The sequence below is a fragment of the Salvelinus fontinalis genome, chromosome 33 (assembly GCF_029448725.1).
Source record: "Salvelinus fontinalis isolate EN_2023a chromosome 33, ASM2944872v1, whole genome shotgun sequence".
In the NCBI taxonomy this organism is placed as follows: Eukaryota; Metazoa; Chordata; class Actinopteri; order Salmoniformes; family Salmonidae; genus Salvelinus; species Salvelinus fontinalis.
In genome coordinates, this window is record NC_074697.1 from 24,415,294 (window position 1) to 24,439,014 (window position 23,721).

Consider the following 23,721-nt stretch of genomic DNA (forward strand, 5'->3'; position numbering starts at 1 on the left):
AATGAAATGTATTCCGAGTGTGTAAGGTGTTGGGGGGAGGGGTGAGGAGGCAGTGAGTAGGGGGTGGTGGGTGCTATGGGATTATTTAAGATACTCTTTGAAGAGGTAGGGTTTCAGATGTTTTCGGAAGATGGGCAGGGACTCTGCTGTCCTAAGCTGGTTCCACCATTGGGGTGCCAGGACAGAGAAGAGCTTGGACTGGGCTGAGCAGGAGGGCCAAGAGAGAGAGAACGGAGTACTCGGGTTGGGGTGTAGGGTTTGAGCATAGCCTGAAGGTGGGGAGGGGCAGTTCCCCTTGCTGCTCCGTAGGCAAGTACCGTGGTCTAGTAGTGAATGCAAGCTTAGACTGGAAGCCAGTGGAGTGTGCGGAGGAGCGGGTGACATGGAAGAACTTGGGAAGATTGAACAACGGGCGGGCTGCAGTGTTCTGGATAAGTTGCAGGGGTTTGATGGCTCAAGCGGGGAGCCCAGCCTACAGTGAGTTGCAGTAGTCCAGACGAGAGAGGACAAGTGCCTAGATTAGGACCTGCACCGCTTCCTGTTTGAGGTAGAGTCGTACTCTACAGACGTTGGGGAGCATGAACCTGCAGGAGCGAGTCACTGCTGTGATGTTTGCAGAGAACGACAGGGTGTTGTCCAGGGTCACGCCAAGGTCCTTTGCACTCAGGGAGGGGGACACCGTGGAGCTGTCAACCGTAATGGAAAGGTCTTTGAGCAGGCAGGCATTCCCCGGGTGTCAGAAGGGGGGAAAGAGAAAAGTAGTTGAGTGTCATCTACATAGCAATGATAAGCGAGACCATGTGAGTATATGACGGAACCGAGTGACATTGGGCCCGGTACCAACGTATGCCTTTCCTACGCACACCTTTCTTACACACTTCTCACATCTTCCTACACACCTTTTTCAACAAAGACGCAGGTGTGCTCCTAAGGACACTAGGACAATACCTTTAGATCTGGAGCTCTGCCAAATTCATCAATTAGATGGACAAGGCAGCTCTAAAGGACAAAGAAACACTTGAGTAGAAGACAAAATGTCACCACATTTCAAGAACTCTATCACCGTGAACTACCTTTTAATCAGGACAACACCATCTGTGTGGTCTGTAAGGGGAGTCATGGCAACAACCCAACAGCCATCTCTGTTTCCTCTCTTTCTTCTTTTCTCCTTCTCTTACCTCTCTCCTCTTTTCTCCTTCTCTTACCTCTCTCCTCTTTTCTCCTTCTCTTACCTCTCTCCTCTTTTCTCCTTCTCTTACCTCTCTCCTCTTTTCTCCTTCTCTTACCTCTCTCCTCTTTTCTCCTTCTCTTACCTCTCTCCTCTTTTCTCCTTCTCTTACCTCCCTCCTCTTTTCTCCTTCTCTTACCTCTCTCCTTCTCTTTTCTCCTTCTCTTACCTCTCCTTTTCTCCTTCTCTACCTCTCTCCTTCTCTTACCTCTCCTTTTCTCCTTCTCTCCCTCTCTCCTTATTTTTCTACTTCTCTACCTCTCTCCTCTTTTCTCCTTCTCTTACCTCTCTCCCTCTCTCTTTATTTTTCTCCTTTTCTCATCCCCCTCTCCTTTTACACCTTTCTCTCTCTCTCTCTCTCTCCCTCCTCATCCTCACCTTTCTGTTGATGTGACATCCACCTCTCTCGGGGGTGAGACTGGCATTATGATGGAATGTTTCCGTGAACATTTCTAATTTGAACAAGACGTATCACCTTGAAATCCATTACAGTTTAATACAGCTGTCATTGGGTGAATATTATCTCGGCAGCGAGAGGGAATGGTAATTGAGTTCACACCGCAGGTCAGGAACAATAGAAACTTGGTGAGGTGGATGGAGGAATGGATGGATAGATGTTTCATCAGTCTTAATGTACATTTTCTTGGCATGACTGTCAATGGTTTATTTTAATTTTGTCATTGAAGTACAGCAGGAACAAACAAGTCTATATTGGGGTTGATGTTTACTTAACCAGCACATATTTTTGGTAAATGAGAGCATTTATTTGGTTTAACATAGAAAACAAACATTGAATGGGTATCTCATTATTAAAATAGCAACCATGTCATTAATACCAGTATGAAATCTTGCAATTCCTTTCCAAGGAATTCTGTTGGTTCTATTTTGGTGAAATTCATCAGATGTGGTCCATTATCCATTCCCCCGGTCTGTTTTTCCCTCCATGTGAATAAGATGGATGTGACAGTGCCAGCGTGCTTTACAAGTTCTCTCATCTCTCAGCTATGTACTAATGGATTCATTATCCTTTTCTGATATCCACATTATTCATCATTTATTAATACATCACCTGACTGTCCCCAGCCCCTCTCATCTCCCTGCTGCCCCTCTCTGCATTGTTGAAGTAATTATAGAAATGGGATTACGCCTTTGACGTTTCCACAGATGTCAGTTAGGAACACCCTGCTAGCATTAGGGTTTAATCATTTGCAATGATGTCTACTTATGAGGTCAAATGTTTGTTTCTGTCTCCATATGATATGGTAAACATATTTATAAAACCCTCTTAAAAAAAAATCTTTATTTAACTAGGCAAGTCAGTTAATAAGAACAAAACCTTATTTTTAATGACGACCTAGGAACAGTGGGTTAACTGCCTTGTTCAGGGGCAGAACAACAGATTTGTACCTTGTCAGCTCAGGGATTTGATCTTGCAACCTTTCAGTTACTAGTCCAACACCTGCCACCTCACTAGGCTACCTACCGCCTCTTAGGCCTCACTCCCCCCTATCTGAGATATCTACTGTTGCCCTCATCCTCCACATACAACACCCGTTCTGCCAGTCACGTTCTGTTAAAGGTCCCCAAAGCGCGCACATCCCTGGGTCACTCGTCTTTTCAGTTCGCTGCAGCTAGCGACTGGAACGAGCTGCAACAAACACTCAAACTGGACAGTTTTATCTCCATGTCTTCATTCAAAGACTCAATCATGGACACTTACTGACAGTTGTGGCTGCTTCACGTGATGTATTGTTGTCTCTACCTTCTTGCCCTTTGTGCTGTTGTCTGTGCCCAATAATGTTTGTACCATGTTCTGCTACGATGTTGTGTTGCTACCATGTTGTTATGTTGTGTTGCTACCATGCTGTGTTGTCATGTGTTGCTGCCATGCTATGTTGTCTTAGGTAACTCTTTATGTGTGTTGTGTTGTCTCTCTTGTAGTGATGTTTGTTTTGTCCTATATTTCTATTTTATATATATATATATATATATATATATATATATATATATATATATATATATATATATATATATTTTTTTTTATCCCAGACCCCATCCCCACAGGAGGCGTCATTGTAAATAAGAGTTTGTTCTTAACTGATTTGCCTAGATAAATAAAGGTTAAATAAAAATAAAATAAATACAAATAATTGGCTAGGTTGATAATGACTGGGAAAAGACAGTATGTGATCCTGTGTTTGTATTAGTATTTATTAGGCATCCCCATTAGTTCCTATCAAGGCAGCAGCTACTCTTCCTGGGGTCCAAACACATTGAAGCACTTACATAACATATAAAACAAAAGATTAAACAGTACATCATATAACATTATGACTACATATATACAATACAAAATGTTCAATACCACCATAAAACAATCTCACAATGTGTGCGTATGCATGTGTCTTTACCTTTGTGTGTGTCTCTTCACAGTGCCTGTTGTTCCAGAAGGTGTATTTTTACCTGTTTTTTTTTATCTGATTCCACTGCTTGCATCAGTTACCTGATGTGGAATAGAGTTCCATGTAGTGATGGCTCTATGTAGTACTGTGTGCCTCCCATAGTCTGTTCTGGACTTGGGGACTGTGAAGAGACCTCTGGTGGCATGTATTGTGGGGTGTCCATTCAGCTTGTCAACACCTCTTAAAAAAGGTGTTGAGAGACCTCTCCCCATCTTAGCTACTGTTGTATCAGTATGTTTTGACCATGATAGTTTACAATGCAGGGTTACTCCAAGCAGTTTAGTCCCCTCAACTTGCTCAATTTGCACATTATTCATTGCGAGATGTAGTTGAGGTTTAGGGTTTAAGTGAATGATTTGTCCCAAATACAGTGCTTTTAGTTGTGGAAATATGTAGGACTAACTTATTCCTTGCTACCCATTCCGAATCTTACTGCAGCTCTTTGTTAAGTGTTGCAGGCATTTCAGTTGCTGTAGACAAGTACATTAGAGTGTCTAGTTTGAGAAACAGACGACGCCTCACAAGTCCTCAACTGGCAGCTTCATTAATTAGTAACCGCAAAACACCAGTCTCAACGTCAACAGTGAAGAGGCGACTCCGGGATGCTGGTCTTCTAGGCAGAGTTCCTCTGTCCAGTGTCTGTGTTCTTTTGCCCATCTTAATCTTTTATTTTTATTGGCCAGTCTGAGATATGGATTTTTCTTTGCAACTCTGCCTAGAAGGCCAGCATCCCGGAGTCACCTCTTCACTGTTGACATTGAGACTGGTGTTGTGCTTCTTTAATCAGCATAACAGTTTTCAGCTGTGCTAACATAATTGCAAAAGGGTTTTCTAATGATCAATTAGCCTTTTAAAATGATCAACTTGGATTAGCTAAAACAACGTGCCATTGGAACACAGGAATGATGGTTGCTGATAATGGGCCTCTGCACGCCTATGTAGATATTCCATTAAAAATCAGCCGTTTCCAGCTGCAATAGTCATTTACAACATTAACAATGTCTACACTGTATTTCTGATCAATTTGATGTTGTTTTAATGGACAAAAAAATTGCTTTTCTTTCAAAATCAAGGACATTTCTAAGTGACCCCAAACTTTTGAACAGTAATGTATATGTTTTTGCTTTTTGTTATTTCTTATAGAGCCAAAAAGATTAGAGAAGTGGTTTATCCATACATCTCTGTTCTGGATAGATAACTCTTCCTATTTTGTTTGTTTAGAGTTTTCCAATTTTGGCTTTACTCAATGTCTGTTCTCTCTCTGTGTCTCTGTCTCTTGCTCTCTCTCACTGGGTCTCTGTCACGCTCTCTCTCTGTGTCTCTGTCTCTTGCTCTCTCTCACTGGGTCTCTGTCACGCTCTCTCTCTGTGTCTCTGTCTCTTGCTCTCTCTCTCTGGGTCTCTGTCACGCTCTCTCTCTGTGTCTCTCTCTTGCTCTCTCTCACTGGGTCTCTGTCACGCTCTCTCTCTGTGTCTCTGTCTCTTGCTCTCTCTCACTGGGCCTCTGTGTCTCTGTCTCTGGGTCTCTGTCACGCTCTCTCTCTGTGTCTCTGTCTCTTGCTCTCTCTCACTGGGTCTCTGTCACGCTCTCTCTCTGTGTCTCTGTCTCTTGCTCTCTCTCACTGGGTCTCTGTCACGCTCTCTCTGTGTCTCTCTCTCTCTCTCTCTCTCTCTGTGTCTCTCCCTCTCTGTGTGCCTCTCTCGCTCTCTGTTTGTCTCTCTCTCGCTCTCTGTTTGTCTCTCTCTCTCTGTCTATCTGTATTTCTCTCTCTCTGTATCTCTCTCTCTGTATCTCTCTCTCTGTATCTCTCTCTTTCTCTCTCTGTATCTCGCTCTCGCTCTCTGTATATCCCTTTGTGTCTCTCTGTATCGCTCTCTCTCTCTCTCTGTATCTCACTCTCTCTCTCTGTATATCCCTTTGTGTCTCTGTATCTATCTATCTCTCTCTCTCTCTCTCTCTCTCTCTCTCTCTCTCTCTCTCTATCTTTCTCGCTCTCTGTATCGCTATGTGTCTCTCTGTATCTCTCTCTCTCTGTATCGCTCTGTGTCTCTCTCTCTCAGCTGGAAGAGCAGTTGAGCAGGCTGCTGAGGGAGAAGAATGATCTGCAGTCTCGTATGGAGGAGGACCAGGAGGATATGAACGATCTCATGAAGAAACACAAGTCAGCTGTCGTCCAGGTAACACACACAATGCAAGGGTCATTCTGCATTATTTCAATGGTATAAATAGTATTTGGCATCAGCTTAGTGCTCTCCATTAGTGTTAATGTATCTGTGTAGAGCAGTTTGCTATCAAGTGGAGATGAAAAGTGAGCTCTATCTGTTTGACACTGATGGAAATATGAGTGATCTGCTTCTACTAGCTGCAAATGAATGTATCCCGTCTAAAGTGAGACAGCTGTTCCCCTGGGCTCGCTATGCGGAGCGCTTCATGTAGCAAAAAAAACAACTAATCTCTAATATTTCATTTCACACAGGTCACATTGAAATGAGGTGTGTTGATGTCTCCCCTCCCTACTCTTGCTTTTAAAAATGTGTGACATGGTCCCATCGACATGTTTGTTTATGGTTGTTTATCAATCTGTTTTCTAGCTGTGTAGACCAAATGGGGATGAATATATTATGTTGTACTGTGCTACTTAAAGTAAACATGATGCAATACACTGTAGAGATAAGTTGGTGTTAAAACAATCAGATTGACCAGTAGCTTGTTTGTGTGTGTGTAGTCGACCCAGAACCTAGCCCAGATCTCTGACCTACAAGCCCAGCTGGAGGAGGCCCTCAAGGAGAAGCAGGATGTGCAGGAGAAGGTACAGTTCACTGGGACACAGTTGTTTAGGCTGGAGGGTATAGGGATAGACAGGGCTATCCTAATGCAGCACTTTGTCTGCACTTAGAACAACATAATGGGACTCATTGAGCAGGACTAGCTAGCTGACATAAGTCATCTGCCTCATGGAATTTATAGTCCTCCATACCTATCTCCTCTATTTGCTTGGTAGTCCTTACAAATGATTGACATGGGATAATCAATGTGTCTTTTTAGAGATGTGTCTATCAGAATAACCAAAATTGTCAAATCTGTTTGGCAGTTGAAGATAGAGAACGTCTGTCTGACTGTTGTCTGTCACGGTGCCCAGTCAGGCTGTGACATTTGGCTTTAGTAGTCCCCAGCTTTAACATACGCACCCTTCAGTCGGAGTGATTTCATTGTGGAACCGTGTTGTGTGGGCACAGTCTGTGTGCCTTTTCTTATCAAATCAAGGTGACCCTGCAGGGGATCAAGCCTGTAATACCTTTACCTCTCTCTCTCTGTTGCCTCATAATCCCACCCAGACACGGGACATTTGTGTTGTAGCGTGACACTCACATTGTGGCGCTCCAGTCTGGAGATAACCATCAGAGACCCTGGTCTCGGAACAATTATCCCCACTGTTGAGAGAGGGGGGGGGGGATCTATCATCATCAGGCTATGAGGGCAGAGTCCGAATCCCCCTTTCTCTCTCTCTCCCCCGCCGCTCCCTCTCTCTCTCCCCCGCCGCTCTCTCTCTCTCCCCCGCCGCTCTCTCTCTCTCTCCCCCGCTTTCTCTCTCTCTCCCCCACTCTCTCTCTCTCCCCCGCTATCTCTGGCTTGCTCTCTCTCTCTTCCACTCACTCTCTCTCTCTCCCTGATGCCTAGTCAGTCATTATGGCAGGGAAGCTGTCATCTTATTGAACGTACACGATGCTCCCAGGGGCTCCCTCATACAGGAGCTTGTAAAGGACAGTTTCTTTCAATTCACATCGAAATACATAATAATAATAATAAGTATATAGTCAGTATGTTTTAAAACTGTCATTTTTTCTTTCCTTGAAGGTTACTTTAGGCCTATTTAAAGACTTGAGTTGGACTGGAGGGCATAAATCTAGTTGTTAGTTTAGCTATATTGGTTTCAGATTAAACAAAAAATCCTCGTCTGACCTCGATGTACATCCCAAAGTCAATATTCAGGAAATTATTATTCCTAGCAAATAGTTTCTCTGCTTTGAAACAGCGGAGCAACTTTTAGAAATAATTTAAAGGAATTCAGTCGGGGGCACGTATCTACGCTTTGAATAATAGATATGTAGTGCATGTAACAAAGTCCAGTGTTTGAATCCCTATCCTGGTCTGAACTATGTTAAAACTCTGACCCACTCAATAGAGAGAGGCCGGGCTACTCCAAAAGAGGAAGGTTGGATGTCAGACCCCCTGTAGAGATGTGAAAAGCACCCAGTAGAGATGTGAAAGGCACCTAGTAGAGATGTGAAAAGCACCCAGTAGAGATGTGAAATGAAAAAGAGGTGCATGGCTCATAGAGTAGCCCTCAGGCCTAAGGCCCTGGTGTGAATAAAGAGACTAGCCATCGGGCCTAAGGCCCTGTTGTGAATATAGAGAGTAGCCCTCAGGCCTAAAGCCATGGTGTGAATAAAGAGAGTAGCCCCCAGGCCTAAGTCCATGTTGTGAATAAAGAGAGTAGCCCTCAGGACTAAGGCCCTGTTGTGAATATAGAGAGTAGCCCTTAAGTCTAAAGCCCTGGTGTGAATAAAGAGAGTAGCCCTCAGGCCTAAGGCCCTGGTGTGAATAAAGAGAGTAGCCCTCAGGCCTAAGGCCCTGGTGTGAATAAAGAGAGTAGCCCTCAGGCCTAAGGCCCTGTTGTGAATATAGAGAGTAGCCCTCAGGCCTAAAGCCATGGTGTGAATAAAGAGAGTAGCCCTCAGGCCCTGGTGTGAATATAGAGAGTAGCCCCCAGGCCTAAAGCCCTGGTGTGGATATAGAGAGTAGCCTTCAAGCGTAAAGCCGTGGTGTGGATACAGAGAGTAGCCCTCAAGCTTAAAGCCTTGGTGTGAATAAAGAGAGTAGCCCTCAAGCTTAAAGACGTGGTGTGGATACAGAGAGTAGCCCTCAAGCTTAAAGCCGTGGTGTGGATATAGAGAGTAGCCCTCAAGCTTAAAGACGTGGTGTGGATACAGAGAGTAGCCCTCAAGCGTAAAGCCGTGGTGTGGATATAGAGAGTAGCCCTCAAGCGTAAAGCCGTGGTGTGGATATAGAGAGTAGCCCTCAAGCTTAAAGACGTGGTGTGGATACAGAGAGTAGCCCTCAAGCTTAAAGCCGTGGTGTGGATATAGAGAGTAGCCCTCAAGCTTAAAGATGTGGTGTGGATATAGAGAGTAGCCCTCAAGCGTAAAGCCGTGGTGTGGATATAGAGAGTAGCCCTCAAGCGTAAAGCCGTGGTGTGGATACAGAGAGTAGCCCTCAAGCTTAAAGACGTGGTGTGGATACAGAGAGTAGCCCTCAAGCTTAAAGCCGTGGTGTGGATACAGAGAGTAGCCCTCAAGCTTAAAGATGTGGTGTGGATACAGAGAGTAGCCCTCAAGCTTAAAGCCGTGGTGTGGATACAGAGAGTAGCCCTCAAGCTTAAAGACGTGGTGTGGATATAGAGAGTAGCCCTCAAGCGTAAAGCCGTGGTGTGGATACAGAGAGTAGCCCTCAAGCTTAAAGCCGTGGTGTGGATACAGAGAGTAGCCCTCAAGCTTAAAGCCGTGGTGTGGATACAGAGAGTAGCCCTCAAGCGTAAAGCCGTGGTGTGGATACAGAGAGTAGCCCTCAAGCTTAAAGCCGTGGTGTGGATACAGAGAGTAGCCCTCAAGCGTAAAGCCGTGGTGTGGATACAGAGAGTAGCCCTCAAGCTTAAAGCCGTGGTGTGGATACAGAGAGTAGCCCTCAAGCGTAAAGCCGTGGTGTGGATACAGAGAGTAGCCCTCAAGCTTAAAGACGTGGTGTGGATACAGAGAGTAGCCCTCAAGCTTAAAGCCATGGTGTGGATATAGATCACCAGTTGTGTGGAGGTTGTGTTTCAGCATTGGTGGGCTGAACATTTGCACTATTACTGTAGGCTGTTGCGTTCATTTGATAACATAATATATATACCTACAGTATACTGTGTATAAACTCAGCAAAAAAATAAACGTCCCTTTTCAGAACCCTGTCTTTCAAAATTAATTTGTAAAAATCCAGATAACTTCACAGATCTTCATTGTAAAGGGTTTAAACACTGTTTCCCATGCTTGTTCAATGAACCATAAACAATTAATGAACATGCACCTGTGGGACAGTCGTTAAGACACTAACAGCTTACAGACGGTAGGCAATTAAGGTCACAGTTATGAAAACTTAGGACACTAAAGAGGCCTTTCTACTGACTCTGAAAAACACCAAAAGAAAGATGCACAGGGTCCCTGCTCATCTGTGTGAACATGCCTTAGGCATGCTGCAAGGAGGCATGAGGACTGCAGATGTGGCCAGGGCAATAAATTGCAATGTCCGTACTGTGAGATGCCTAAGACAGCGCTACAGGGACGGACAGCTGATCGTCCTCGCAGTGGCAGACCTCGTGTAACAACACCTGCACAGGATCGGTACATTCCGAACACCACACCTGCGGGACAGGTACAGGATGGCAACAACAACTGCCCGAGTTACACCAGGAACGCACAATCCCTCCATCAGTGCTCAGACTGTCTGCAATAGGCTGAGAGAGGCTGGACTGAGGGTTGTAGGCCTGTTGTAAGGCAGGTCCTCACCAGACATCACTGGCAACAACGTTGCCTATGGGGACAAACCCACCGTCTCTGGACCAGACAGGACTGGCAAAAAGTGCTCTTCACTGACGAGTCACGGTTTTGTCTCACCAGGGGTGATGGTCGGATTCACGTTTATCGTTGAAGGAATGAGTGTTACACCGAGGCCTGTACTCTGGAGCGGGATCAATTTGGAGGTGAAGGGTCCGTCATGGTCTGGGGCGGTGTGTCACAGCATCATCGGACTGAGCTTGTTATCATTGCAGGCAATCTCAACGCTGTGTGTTACAGGGAAGACAACCTCCTCCCACATGTGGTACCCTTCCTGCAGGCTCATCCTGACATGACCCTCCAGCATGACAATGCCACCAGCCATACTGCTCGTTCTGTGCGTGATTTCCTGTAAGATAGAAATGTCAGTGTTCTGCCGTGGCCAGCGAAGAGCCCGGATCTCAATCCCATTGAGGACGTCTGGGACCTGTTGGATCGGAGGGTGAGGGTTAGGGCCATTCCCTCCAGAAATGTCAGGGAACTTGCAGGTGCCGTGGAATAGTGGGGTAACATCTCACAGCAAGAACTGGCAAATCTGGTGCAGTCGATGAGGAGGAGATGCACTGCAGTACTTAATGCAGCTGGTGGCCACACCAGATACTGACTGTTACTTTTGATTTTGAGCCTCTCTTTGTTCAAGGGCACATTATTCAATTTCTGTTTGTCACATGTCTGTGGAACTTGTTCATGTCTCAGTTGTTGAATCTTGTTATGTTCATACAAATATTTAACATGTTAAGTTTGCTGAAAATAAAAGCAGTTGACAGTGAGAGGACATTTCTTTTTTTGCTGAGTTAACATAATATACTGTATGGTGGCAGTTTGTTTCTGCTACGGTATGTTGTTCTTTCTAAAACCCTTCCTTGTTTGTGTTCCTACTCCTGTGTTTCACTCCCTCAGCTCTCGGCACTGCAGAGCCAGCTGGAGTTCCAGGAGACGTCTATGGTGGAGAAGTCCCTGGTCAGCAGGCAGGAGGCCAAGATCCGAGAGCTGGAGACCAGAATGGAGTTTGAGAAAACACAGGTCAAACGCTTGGAGGTGAGAGCATGCAGGGGGGCTGAGGGGCATTCTAGAGGAGCTTTGGTTGGCGCCTGGTGGCCTGTCTAGTGCGTGTGTGTGTGTGTGTGTGTGTGTGTGTGTGGGGGGGGGGGGGGGGGGGGGGAATGAAGAATTGCCCAGTGGGTGAAATGAGGGACGATTGACTCCCACTACCTCCACCATACAAGTTTTGCCACCTCCCAAACGGTTATTTCTATTTTTAGTGCTGGATTCAGCCTCATAACCTTCTTCTAACTTAGACTGTTAGCATATCACAGTTAGATAATGCCTTCTGCTCTGTTTGTCCTCTGACTAGCTCATATTATATTCACTCCACAATATCATTTGTTATTCTGTCAGTTTCAAATTACATTGTGATATTGCCTGCGACAAACGTTTAAGTGAAGGATAAAGGTTACTGTTTGCACACAGCCAGGGAAAAATAGAAATCCATTTTCTTCCCCTCAGACAAATGCATCTTTGCTCATTTTGGCAACTTTTGGACTTGTAATTACCAGCAATGTGCAGACAGCCAGACACACTGCTTTAACTCAAATCTGAAAGTAAAACTCTCTCAGAGAATCCCTCTCTGTCAATGTTCTCCACTGGCTGGAATAATAGAAAGACCAACTAAGACTGGCTAAGAATTGTTCAGTTTTGGGAAGGATACGTCCAAAGTTATAAGGGGTTTTAAGGTCGTATTTAGCCATGTCTTGTTACTACTCATGGCATTTGAAACCACTGTGAGTGGCTGGATATTTCTGGTAGACAGAGAGCTATAGGAGGCCAATCAATAAACATCTGAGAGGGCAGAGAGCAGAACTCACCCACTCACAGTGTGAAGCATGGACAAGGCTGGAGGCTAATGGCTGTTTAGCATTAGTGGAGGCTGGATTCACCCTTTTCAGTGCATTGAAGTTGCTATATGTGCTCATATGAAATGCTGGAGCATTCCTCTGCGGTGTAAATACAGTATGTAAATACAGTATGTAGCAGAACGATGTTTAGCAAGTAGACTATTTAATTAGTAGTTTCTTGCCCTTATTTGGGGAATATCTCAAAGCAAGTAAGTGTATTTCTTGAACTGCATTGTTGGTTAGGGGCTTGTAAGTAAGCATTTCAAGGCAAAGTCTACACCTGTTGTATTCGGCGCATGTGACCGATACAAGTAGGTTTTTCCTCAACTGAATCCCATTTTAGATATGGAGTATCTCCCTTATAGCGCATGCATGATAAGGTCTCTGACCTGGGCCAGATATAGACTGTGTGCAGTGGTTCTTCTAACACGGTCCCTGTCTGCTGTTGGTTATTCAGAGCCTGGTGGCCCGTCTGAAAGAGAACCTTGAGAAGCTAACAGAGGAGCGGGATCACCGCAGCACCAGCGAGACACGGGAGAAGGAGCAGAACAAGCGGCTCCAGAGACAGATCAGAGATATCAAGGAGGAGATGGGAGAGCTGGCCAAGAAGGAGGGAGAGGCCAGCCGCAAGAAACATGAGCTGGTAAGACCCAAAGTCACAAATGGGCCGAGGGGACTGGGGTGCTGTACAGACTGGCTTTTTACAGTGGTGCGCTTTGAAGATATAAAATAACGGCTGCAGTTCCCATCAACCTTGCTTTGTTCAGGAGTATTAGACATTGAGAAAAATGAGACCGACAAAGAGACTTCAGAAATGGTCAGATGTAGATGTAATGCTGGGACCTTAGCTTAGAGTGTCTCACTCTCTTCCAACAGGAAATGGATATTGAAAGCTTTGAGGCAGCCAATCAGAGCCTGCAGGCGGACCTTAAACTAGCCTTCAAGAGGATTGGTGACCTCCAGGCCGCCATCGAGGACGAGATGGAGAGTGACGGCAACGAGGACCTCATCAGCAGGTATAGCTGTCTATTTAGTGCCCAAACATATAAATTCTCTTAATATAATTAATTTACCTCATGTCCTCTCATGACAGCAAGTGTCAGCTAGTCAGCACGCACTCAGCATAGAGAGCAGCTACTGTTACACAGTTAAACTGTAGATAAACTCAGCAGAAGAGGTGGTAGGAAGAGGAAGAGAATGACCCAGTCAGGATGGATGTTCCATTGAAAGAGGCCATGGATAAAGCAATCAGAGAGAACTCTCCCCCGACTCTGTCTTTCCTTATTCACACAATCTGAAAGATTTATGCCCTGAAAACTGCTGGGCTTAATTTTCAGGACTTTAAAAAAATATATATTCTTTGTTTCCTGTATTCGATGAGATAGGCAGCTAGCTAAAGCTACGTTAGTGAAATCGAGTTCTGTCTCCTCCCGTTCCTTATTTATTTACTCGCTCCCTGCTCCTGCCGAGCCTTGTTTGTTTATTTGTTTGTTTATGAGTACAGTCCCGGGGAGAAGGCCTTTCTTCCCTCTGTGAGTCAGGTTTGAGTATAGAGTGTACTCTTTCTTCTCCACGCGGTAACAGGATGGGGATCAGGATGATGTGGTGTGCTGAGTCAGTAACCCAGCAATATGCAGCGCTTGAATCTCTCCCACTGGGAGGAAATATCTTTAATAGAACCACTCATCATCATAGAATTATGAATTAGAACACTAGTAATTGAATAGGATATACAGTGGGGAGAACAAGTATTTGATACACTGCTGATTTTGCAGGTTTTCCTACTTACAAAGCATGTAGAGGTCTGTAATTTTTATCATAGGTACACGTCAACTGTGAGAGACGGAATCTAAAACAAAAATCCAGAAAATCACATTGTATGATTTTTAAGTAATTAATTAGCATTTTATTGCATGGTATAAGTATTTGATACATCAGAAAAGCAGAACTTAAACTTCTTGAGAATACAGGGGGTGCTGTTTCGCATTAGCATAATTGCCTCTACAGACTAAACTGCCTCTTATTCAATTATTGCTGTTACTATATGCATATAACCATATAGCATTGGATAGAAAACAAGCTATGGTTTCTAAAACCGTTCCAATTGAGTCTCTGAGTCAAACACAGGTCATTTCACAGCACTTTCCCTGAGCCTGAAAAAGATTGCAAGATGTGTATGCCCGCTTCAAAGCTCTGCCTATATATGGTCACGCCACCTATGACCCGAATGACACTTCCTTCTTCTTCCTCTGGGTGTCTGGAAGACGTCAGAGGAGAAATTTTTTGTTTATCTTGTACTGACGTGAAATAAGACTTATTTCTTTAGCGTGACCGACAACTTCCGGTTTCTGAGATGCGCGTTTTCAGAGGTGGCATTGTCTTTTGTTATGCTGACGTTACGGATGAAAACTATCTCCGTGTCGAAGTTTGTTTGCTACATGTGACCATATCACCGTAATGTATGTTTTTTCAATATAGTTTAATCAGATTATTAGAATTTTTTCGGGAGTTTTGCCGTGTTCCGTTCTTTGAGTTTTTTAACTTTGGGAATTGACCGTGCCAGTCGACCAGTACCCAGGCTAAATGAAGAGGGGAGGTTGCCATTGTGAATGGATTGAACGACTCATCAGGACTAAGGACACCTTGATCAACATTCTGATGAAAGACCAGCAATAGTAAGACCCAATTTACGATGTTATTTCATATATCTGTCGTGCATGTGAACTGGTCGGGCGCGTCCAGCCGGTTCTGGCTGGCCTGGTTATGCTAATTAGCGATACATTTTGTTTTCGCTATAAAACATTTAAAAAATCTGAAATATTGTTTGGATTCACCAGATGTTGGGCTTTCAATGTCTGTACGCTGTGTATTTTTTCTGAAATGTTTTAAGACAAGTAATTAGTTATATAACGTTGGTCTCTGTAATTGTTCTAGCTGCATCAGCACTATATCAGATTGCAGCTGCAATGTAGAACTGTGATTTATACCTGAAAAATGCACATTTAAAAAAAAAAAACTATGCTATACCATAAATATGTTATCAGACTGTCATCTTAAGAATTTTTTTGTTGGTTAGTGGCTATCAATATCTTAGTTTAGCCGAATTGGTGATAGCACCTGATGGAGTAAGAAACTGTTGGAGTAAGAAAATGGTGTCATTTTGCTAACGTGTTTAGCTAATAGATTTACATATTGTGTCTTCCCTGTAAAACATTTAAAAAATCTGAAATGGTGGTTTTATTCACAAGATCTGTGTCTTTCATTGGGTGTCTTGGACTTGTGATTTAATGATATTTAGATGCTACTATTTAATTGTGACGCTATGCTAGCGATGCTAATCAGTGTGGGGGGTGTGGGGGGTGCTCCCGGATCCGGGTTAGGTACTCTGTAGAGGTTAATATTTGGTACAGAAACCTTTGATTGCAATCATACGTTTCCTGTAGTTCTTGACCAGGTTTGCACACACTGCAGCAGGGATTTTGGCCAACTCCTCCATACAGACCTTCTCCAGATCCTTCAGGTTTCGGGGCTGTCGCTGGGCAATACGGACTTTCAGCTCCCTCCAAAGATTTTCTATTGGGTTCAGGTCTGGAGACTGGCTAGGCCACCCCAGGACCTTGAGATGCTTCTTACGGAGCCACTCCTTAGTTGCCCTGGCTGCGTGTTTCGGGTCGTTGTCATACAGGAAGACCCAGCCACAACCCATCTTCAATGCTCTTACTGAGGGAAGGAGGTTGTTGGCCAAGATCTCGCGATACATGGCCCCATCCATCCTCCCCTCAATACGGTGCAGTTGTCCTGTCCCCTTTGCAGAAAAGCATCCCCAAAGAATGATGTTTCCACCTCCATGCTTCACGGTTGGGATGGTGTTCTTGGGGTTGTACTCATCCTTCTTCTACCTCCAAACACGGCGAGTGGAGTTTAGACCAAAAAGCTCTATTTTTGTCTCATCAGACCACATGACCTTCTCCCATTCCTCCTCTGGATCATCCAGATGGTCATTGGCAAACTTCAGACGGGCCTGGACATGCGCTGGCTTGAGCAGGGGGACCTTGCGTGTGCTGCAGGATTTTAATCCATGATGACGTAGTGTGTTACTAATGGTTTTCTTTGAGACTGTGGTCCCAGCTCTCTTCAGGTCATTGACCAGGTCCTGCCGTGTAGTTCTGGGCTGATCCCTCACCTTCCTCATGATCATTGATGCCCCACGAGGTGAGATCTTGCATGGAGCCCCAGACCGAGGATGATTGACCGTCATCTTGAACTTCTTCAATTTTCTAATAATTGTGCCAACAGTTGTTGCCTTCTCACCAAGCTGCTTGCCTATTGTCCTGTAGCCCATCCCAGCTTGTGCAGGTCTACAATTTTAACCCTGATGTCCTTACACAGCTTGGCCATTGTGGAGAGGTTGGAGCCTGTTTGATTGAGTGTGTGGACAGGTGTCTTTTATACAGGTAACGAGTTCAAACAGGTGCAGTTAATACAGGTAATGAGTGGAGAACAGGAGGGCTTCTTAAAGAAAAACTAACAGGTCTGTGAGAGCAGGAATTCTTACTGGTTGGTAGGTTTTCAAATACTTATGTCATGCAATAAAATGCAAATTAATTACTTAAAAATCATAGAATGTGATTTTCTGGATTTTTCTCACAGTTGAAGTGTACCTATGATAAAAATTACAGACCTCTACATGCTTTGTAAGTAAGAAAACCTGCAAAATCGTCAGTGTATCAAATACTTGTTCTCCCCACTGTATATAATACATAGGAATAATTGACAATTGACTGGCAAAAAGTTGAAAAACAAAAAAAGTTGCACGCCTAGAATTACATGTAGGTACGCTTTCAGAATATTGCCACAACAAAAGAGTCCCAAAAGTATTGCGCATTCAAAAGGCATCAGCTATCTTTACAGAGAACAAGGACTTTAACAACCGATGGTGCGCCATCCTAAACAAATGTTTAAGGCCGAATTGGATACTATAATCGTCTCCATCCGCCCAGATTAGGGGAGGGTTTGGTCGGGATTTTCTTGTCTCATCGAAATCTAGCGACTTCTTCTGGCTGACTTCGGTCGCCAGCTGGACAGTGTTTCCTCCGACACATTGGTGCGGCTGGCTACCGGGTTAAGCAAGCAGTGTGTCAAGAAGCAGTGCAGCTTGGCAGGGTCATGTTTTGGAGGACGAAAGGCTCTCAACCTTTGCCTCTCCCGAGTCCATAGGGGAGTTGCAGTGATGGGACAAGACTGTAACTAACTACCAATTGGATATCATGAAATTGGGGAGAAAAAGGGGTAAAAAAAATACAATTAAAAAAGATCTCTTTATTGTCTAAAGCACAGGTGTCAAACTCATTCCACAGGGGGCCGAGTGTCTGCGGGTTTTCGCTCCTCCCTTGTACTTGATTGATGAATTAACATCACTAATTAGTTAGGAACTCCCCACACCTGGTTGTCTAGGGCTTTATTGAAAGGAAAAAACAAAAACCTGCAGACACTAGGCCCTCCGTGGAATGAGTTTGACACCCCTGGTCTAAAGAATGATATTTTGTACCCACTAGCACATATGCCTTCAATATGCAGGTGGATCTCTACAAATTCATACGCACATTGCGACTGAAACTGTTTTTTTAGAGATTGTAACCCCTCTTTTATAATGTATTCAGACCTCCATCTACGTTCGTCCCACATGGGCCAGCTGTGGACACGTACTACAGACTGGTGCGTAAAGACATAGCCAGAGACCTCTATTCCCTATGTCAGGGACAACTTTACCCACAAACCCTTAATGATCTCCAGATAATTAAGAATGATCTCCAGAATGCAAACTCTATAGTTACAGTGCATTCGGAAAGTATTCAGACCGCTTGACTTCTTCCACATTTTGTTACGTTACAGCCTTATTCTAAAATTGATTACATTTTTAAAATTCTCCATGAATCTACACACAATACCCGATAATGACAAAGCAAAAACTGGCTTTTAGACACTTATTTACTTAAGTATTCAGACCCTTTGCCATGAGACTTGAAATTGAGCTCAGGTGCACCCTGTTTCCATTGATTATCCTTGAGATGTTTCTACAACTTGATTGTAGTCCACCTTTGGTAAATTCGATTGACTGGATATGATTTGGAAAGGCACATACCTGTCTATATAAGGTCCCACAGTTGACAGTGCATGTCAGAGCACAAACCAAGCCATGAGGTCGAAGGAATTGTCCATAGAGCGCCGAGACTATTGAGGCACAGATCTGGGGAATGGTACCAAAATAAAATCAGCATTGAAGGTCCCCAAGAACACAGTGGCCTCCATCATTCTTAAATGGAAGAAGTTTGGATCCATCAAGACTCTTCCTAGAGCTGGACGCCTGGCCAAACTGAGCAATCGGGGGTGAAGGGCCTTGGTCATTGAGGTGACCAAGAACCCGATGGTCACTCTGACAGAGCTCCAGATTTCCTCTGTGGGGATGGGTGAACCTTCCAGAAGGTTTACAGCACTCCACCAATCAGGCCTTTATGGTAGAGTGTCCAGACAGAAGCCAGTCCTCAGTAAAAGCCATAGCCCGCTTGGTGTTTGCAAAACGCACCTAAAGGACTCTCAGACCATGAGAAACAAGATTCTCTGGTCGGATGAAACCAAGATTGAACTCTTTGGCCTGAATGCGAAGCTTCACGTCTAGAGAAAACCTGGCACCATCCCTACGGTGAAGCATGGGGGTGGCAGCATCAAGCTGTGGGGATGTTTTTCAGCGGCAGGGACTGGGAGACTAGACAGGATCGAGGGAAAGATGAACAGAGCAAAGTACAGAGAATATCCTTGGTGAAAACCTGCTCCAGAGCACTCAGGACCTCAAACTGGGGTGAAGGTTCACCTTCGAACAGGACAACGACCCTAAGCACACAGCCACGACAACGCAGGAGTGACTTCGGGACAAGTCTCTGAATGTCCTTGAATGGCCCAGCCAGAGCCTGGACTTGAACCCGATCGAACATCTCTGGAGAGATCTGAAATTAGCTGTGCAGCAACGCTCCCCATCCAACCTGACAGAGCTTGAGAGGATCTGCAGAGAAGAATGGAAGAAACTCCCCAAATACAGGTGTGCCAAGCTTGTAGCGTCATACCCAAGAAGACGCGAGGCTGTAATCACTGCCAAAGGTGCTTCAACAAAGTACTGAGTAAAGGGTCTGAGTACTTATGTAAATGTGTTATTTCACTTTTTATTTGTAATAAATTTTCAAAAATGTCTAAACCTGTTTTTGCTTTGTCAATATGGGGTATTGTGTGTAGATTGATGCGGGAAAAAACAATTTAATCCATTTTAGAATAAAGCTGTAACGTAACAAAATGTGGAAGAAGTCACGGGGTCTGAATACTTCCTGAATGCACTGTATGCCTTCCCCCCCATGCCCCTGCCCAGTCAAGTGAAATCCATAGATTAAGGCCTAATGAATTTATTTAAATTGACTGATTTCCTTCTATGAACTGTAACTCAGTAAAATCTGAGCAATTGTTGCACGTTGCGTTTATATTTTTGTTCATTTTAATTGAACAATGTCAGGATGAAAGAAAGTAAAACAAAACAAGCTGCGTCACAATCTCAGTTTTTAATCTGGTATTGGAGGTCACAGCAATAGCATATGTGTCTAAATAGGTTTTGAACAGATGCGTATTGGATGGCAAAGCCTGACAGAGATGGTCGCCTCGCTTCGAGATCTTAGGAAACTATGCAGTATTTTGTTTTTTATGTATTATTTCTTACATTGTTACCCCAGGAAATCTTAAGTCTTAAGTCTTATAAGATTACGACCAGGAATATGACTTTCCCAAAGCGGATCCTCTGTTCGGACCACCACCCAGGACAATGGAGCTAATTCCAGTAGGCGATCCAAAACAACGACGCCGCAGAAGGGGCAGACAAAGCAGCCACCCGTCCAGGCTCCGTAGACATGCACATCGCACACCGCTCCTGAATATACTACTAGCCAATGTCCTGTCTCTTGACAACAAGTTAGATGAAATTCGAGCAAGGGTTGCCTTCTAGAGAGACATCAGAGATTGTAACATTCTCTGTTTCAAGGAAACATGGCTCTCTCGGGATATGTTGTCGGAATCGGTTCGGCCACCGGGCTTCTCCATGCATCGCGCCGACAGAGATAAACACCTCTGGGAAAAGGAAGAGCTGCGGTGTATGCTTTATGATTAATGACTCATGGTGTAATCATAACAACATACAGGAACTCAAGTCCTTCTGCTCACCTGATCTAGAATTTCTTACAATCAAGTGCCGGCCATTTTACCTACCAAGAGAATTCTCGTCAGTAATAGTCACAGCTGTGTGCATTCCCCTTCAAACAGACACCAAGACGGCCCTGAAGGAACATCACTCTATGTAAACTGGAAACCATACATCCTGAGGCTGCATTTATTGTAGCTGGGGATTTTAACAAAGCAAATTTGAGAACATGTCTACCTAAATTCTTCCAGTTATTGATTGTGCTACCCGCATGCGCAATACCTTCGACCACTGCTACTCTGACTAACGCGAAGCAATACAAAGCCCTCCCCCACCCTCCCATCGGCAAATCTGACGACAATGCCATCTTGCTCCTTCCGTTTTATAGGGAGAAACTCAAACAGGATGTACAAGTGACGAGAACCATTCAACGCTGGTCCGACCAATCAGAAGCCACACTTCAAGATTGTTTTGATCATGCGGACTGGAATATGTTCCGATCAGCCTCAGAGAACAACATCGACGTATACGCTGACTCGGTGAGTGCATTTTATAAAGAAGTGCATTGGAGATGTTGTTCCCACTGTGACTATTAAAACCTACCCTAACCAGAAACCGTGGATAGATGATGGCATCCACGCAAAACTGAAAGCTCGATCCACCGCGTTTAACCATGGAAAGAGGTCTGGGAATATGTCTGAATATAAACAGACTAGCTATTTCCTCCGCAAGGAAATCAAACAAGCGAAATGCCAGTACAGGGACAGGGTCTACAGGAAATCACGGACTACAAAAAGAAATCCAGCCACGGCACGGACACTGACGTCACGCTCCCAGACAAACTAAACACCTTCCTTGCCCGCTTTGAGGATAATACAGTGCCACCGTCGAGGCCCACTAACAAGGACTGCGCTCCCCCTACCCCCTGTCCATCTCCGTGGCTGACGTGAGTAAAACATTTAAACGTGTTAACCCTCGCAAGGCTGCTGGCCCAGATGGCATCCCTAGCCGCGTCCTCAAAGCATGCGCAGACCAGCTGGCTGGTGTGTTTACGGACATATTCAATTGCTCCCTATCCCAGTCTGTTGTCCCCACATGCTTCAAGATGGCTACCATTGTTCCTGTACCCAAGAAGGCAAAGATAACTGAACTAAATGAATACCGCCCCGTAGCACTCACTTCTGTCATCATGAAGTGCTTTGAGAGACTAGTCAAGGATCATATCACCTCTACCCTACTGGCCACCCTAGACCCACTTCAGTTTGAATACCGCCCCAACAGTTCCACAGACGACGCCATCACACTGCACACTCCCCTATCCCATCTGTACAAAAGGAATACCTATGTAAGAATGCTGTCCATTGGCTACAGCTCAGAATTCAACACCATAGTACCCTCCAAGCTCATCATCAAGCTGGAGGCCCTGGGTCTCAACCCCGCCCTATGCAACTGGGACCTGGACTTTCTGACGGGCCGCCCCCAGGTGGGGAAGATAGGAAACAACATCTCCACTTCGCTGACCCTCAACACTGGGGCCCCACAATGGTGCATGCTCAGTTCCCTCCTGTACTCCCTGTTCATCCACGACTGCATGGCCATGCACGCCTCCAACTCAATCATCAAGTTTGCACACGACACAATAGTAGTGGGCTTGATTACCAACAACGACGAGACAGCCTACAGGGAGGAGGTGAGGGCCCTCGGAGTGTGGTGTCAGGAAAACAACCTCTCAGTCAACGTCAACAAACAAAGGAGATGATCGTGGACTTCAGGAAACAGCAGAGGGAGCACCCCCCCTATCAACATCGAAGGGACAGCAGTGGAGAACGTGGAACGTTTTAAGTTTGTTGGGGTACACATCACAGACAAACTGAAATAGTCCACTCACACAGACAGTGTGGTGAAGAAGGCGCAACAGCGCCTCTTCAACCTCAAGAGGCTGAAGAAATTTGGCTTGTCACCCAAAACCCTGACAAACTTTTACAGATGCACAATCGAGAGCATCCTGTCGGGCTATATCACAGCCTGGTACGGCAACTGCACCGCCCTCAACCGCAAGGCTCTCCAAAGGGTGGTGCGGTCTGCACAACTGATCACCGGAAACTACCTGCCCTCCATGACACCTACAGCACCCGATGTCACAGAAAGGCCAAAAAGATCATCAAGGACAACAACCACCCGAGCCACTGCCTGTTCACACCGCTACCATCCAGAAAGCGAGGTCAGTACAGGTGAATCAAAGCTGGGACAGAGTCACTGAAAAACAGCTTCTATCTCAAGGCCGTCAGACTGTTAAATAGCAATCACTAACTCAGAGAGGCTGCTGCCTACATTGAGACCCAATCACTGGCCACTTTAATAAATGGATGACTAGTCACTTTATGCAATGCACTCCAAATAATGGCACTTTAATAATCTTACATTACTCTAATCACATGTATATACTGCATTTTATACCATCTATTGCACTTTCGCCATTGCTCATCCATATACTTACATGTACATATTCTCATTCACCCCTTTAGATTTGTGTAAATTAGGTAGTTGTTATGGGAATTGTTAGATATTACTGTTAGATATTATTGTTAGATATTACTGCACTGTCGTGACTAGAAGCACAAGCATTTCGCTACACTCGCATTAACATCTGCTAACCATGTGTATGTAACAAATAACATTTGATTTGATGCCTGGCTGGCAGTGTTGAACTCCCATAGGGAGCTGCTGTCTAGGCTGAGCTGCCTAATAAAAGCCCAAATGTTCTTAACATCAACACAGACGCTTGTAAGACTCAGGGACATCAAGGAGGAGCAGGGCTGAGGGAGCAGAAGAGGATCCATAGGAGCTAATGATGAATGTAATAGTGTGTAACAGAGATGTACAACCAATGGAGGCAGATTGTCACAGACAATTAATGTCTCCCTCCACATTCTGTGTTTGTTTGCCTCCCCTGGGCTCTCGGCACGGCTTAACTAATGGTATGGCGGTCAAGGATATAAATCGTGTGTGACACCATGTGTGAAGCGCTCGATTACAAAGGGCCCGTCGGTTTTGTTTTGGCCCCGGCCCGGGGGAGGGATGGCCTCTGTGATCTGAATGCATCACCTCCATTTACCCACTGGCTCCTCCTTGGACAAAATGCACAAGGGGAAAGAGAAGCAAATCCTTCGTCGTGGACAGATCTCCTTCAGCCCCCAAAAACATTTGAATCTCAACAGGATTGTACTTGTATAAATTAATAAAAAATTTGTGCTTA

General features: G+C 44.8%; 1 protein-coding gene across 3 annotated transcripts in view; it reads left to right on the top strand.

The window, feature by feature from the left end:
• Positions 1-23,721, top strand: part of LOC129831864 (unconventional myosin-XVIIIa-like) — a 190,239-nt gene that overhangs the window by 160,258 nt on the left and 6,260 nt on the right. For all 3 annotated transcript variants that reach the window (XM_055895376.1, XM_055895377.1, XM_055895378.1), the window contains 5 exons: positions 5,751-5,867; positions 6,416-6,499; positions 11,241-11,378; positions 12,693-12,878; positions 13,112-13,251. In XM_055895376.1, the coding sequence (XP_055751351.1) occupies positions 5,751-5,867; positions 6,416-6,499; positions 11,241-11,378; positions 12,693-12,878; positions 13,112-13,251 (665 nt within the window). The remainder of the gene's footprint in view (positions 1-5,750; positions 5,868-6,415; positions 6,500-11,240; positions 11,379-12,692; positions 12,879-13,111; positions 13,252-23,721) is intronic.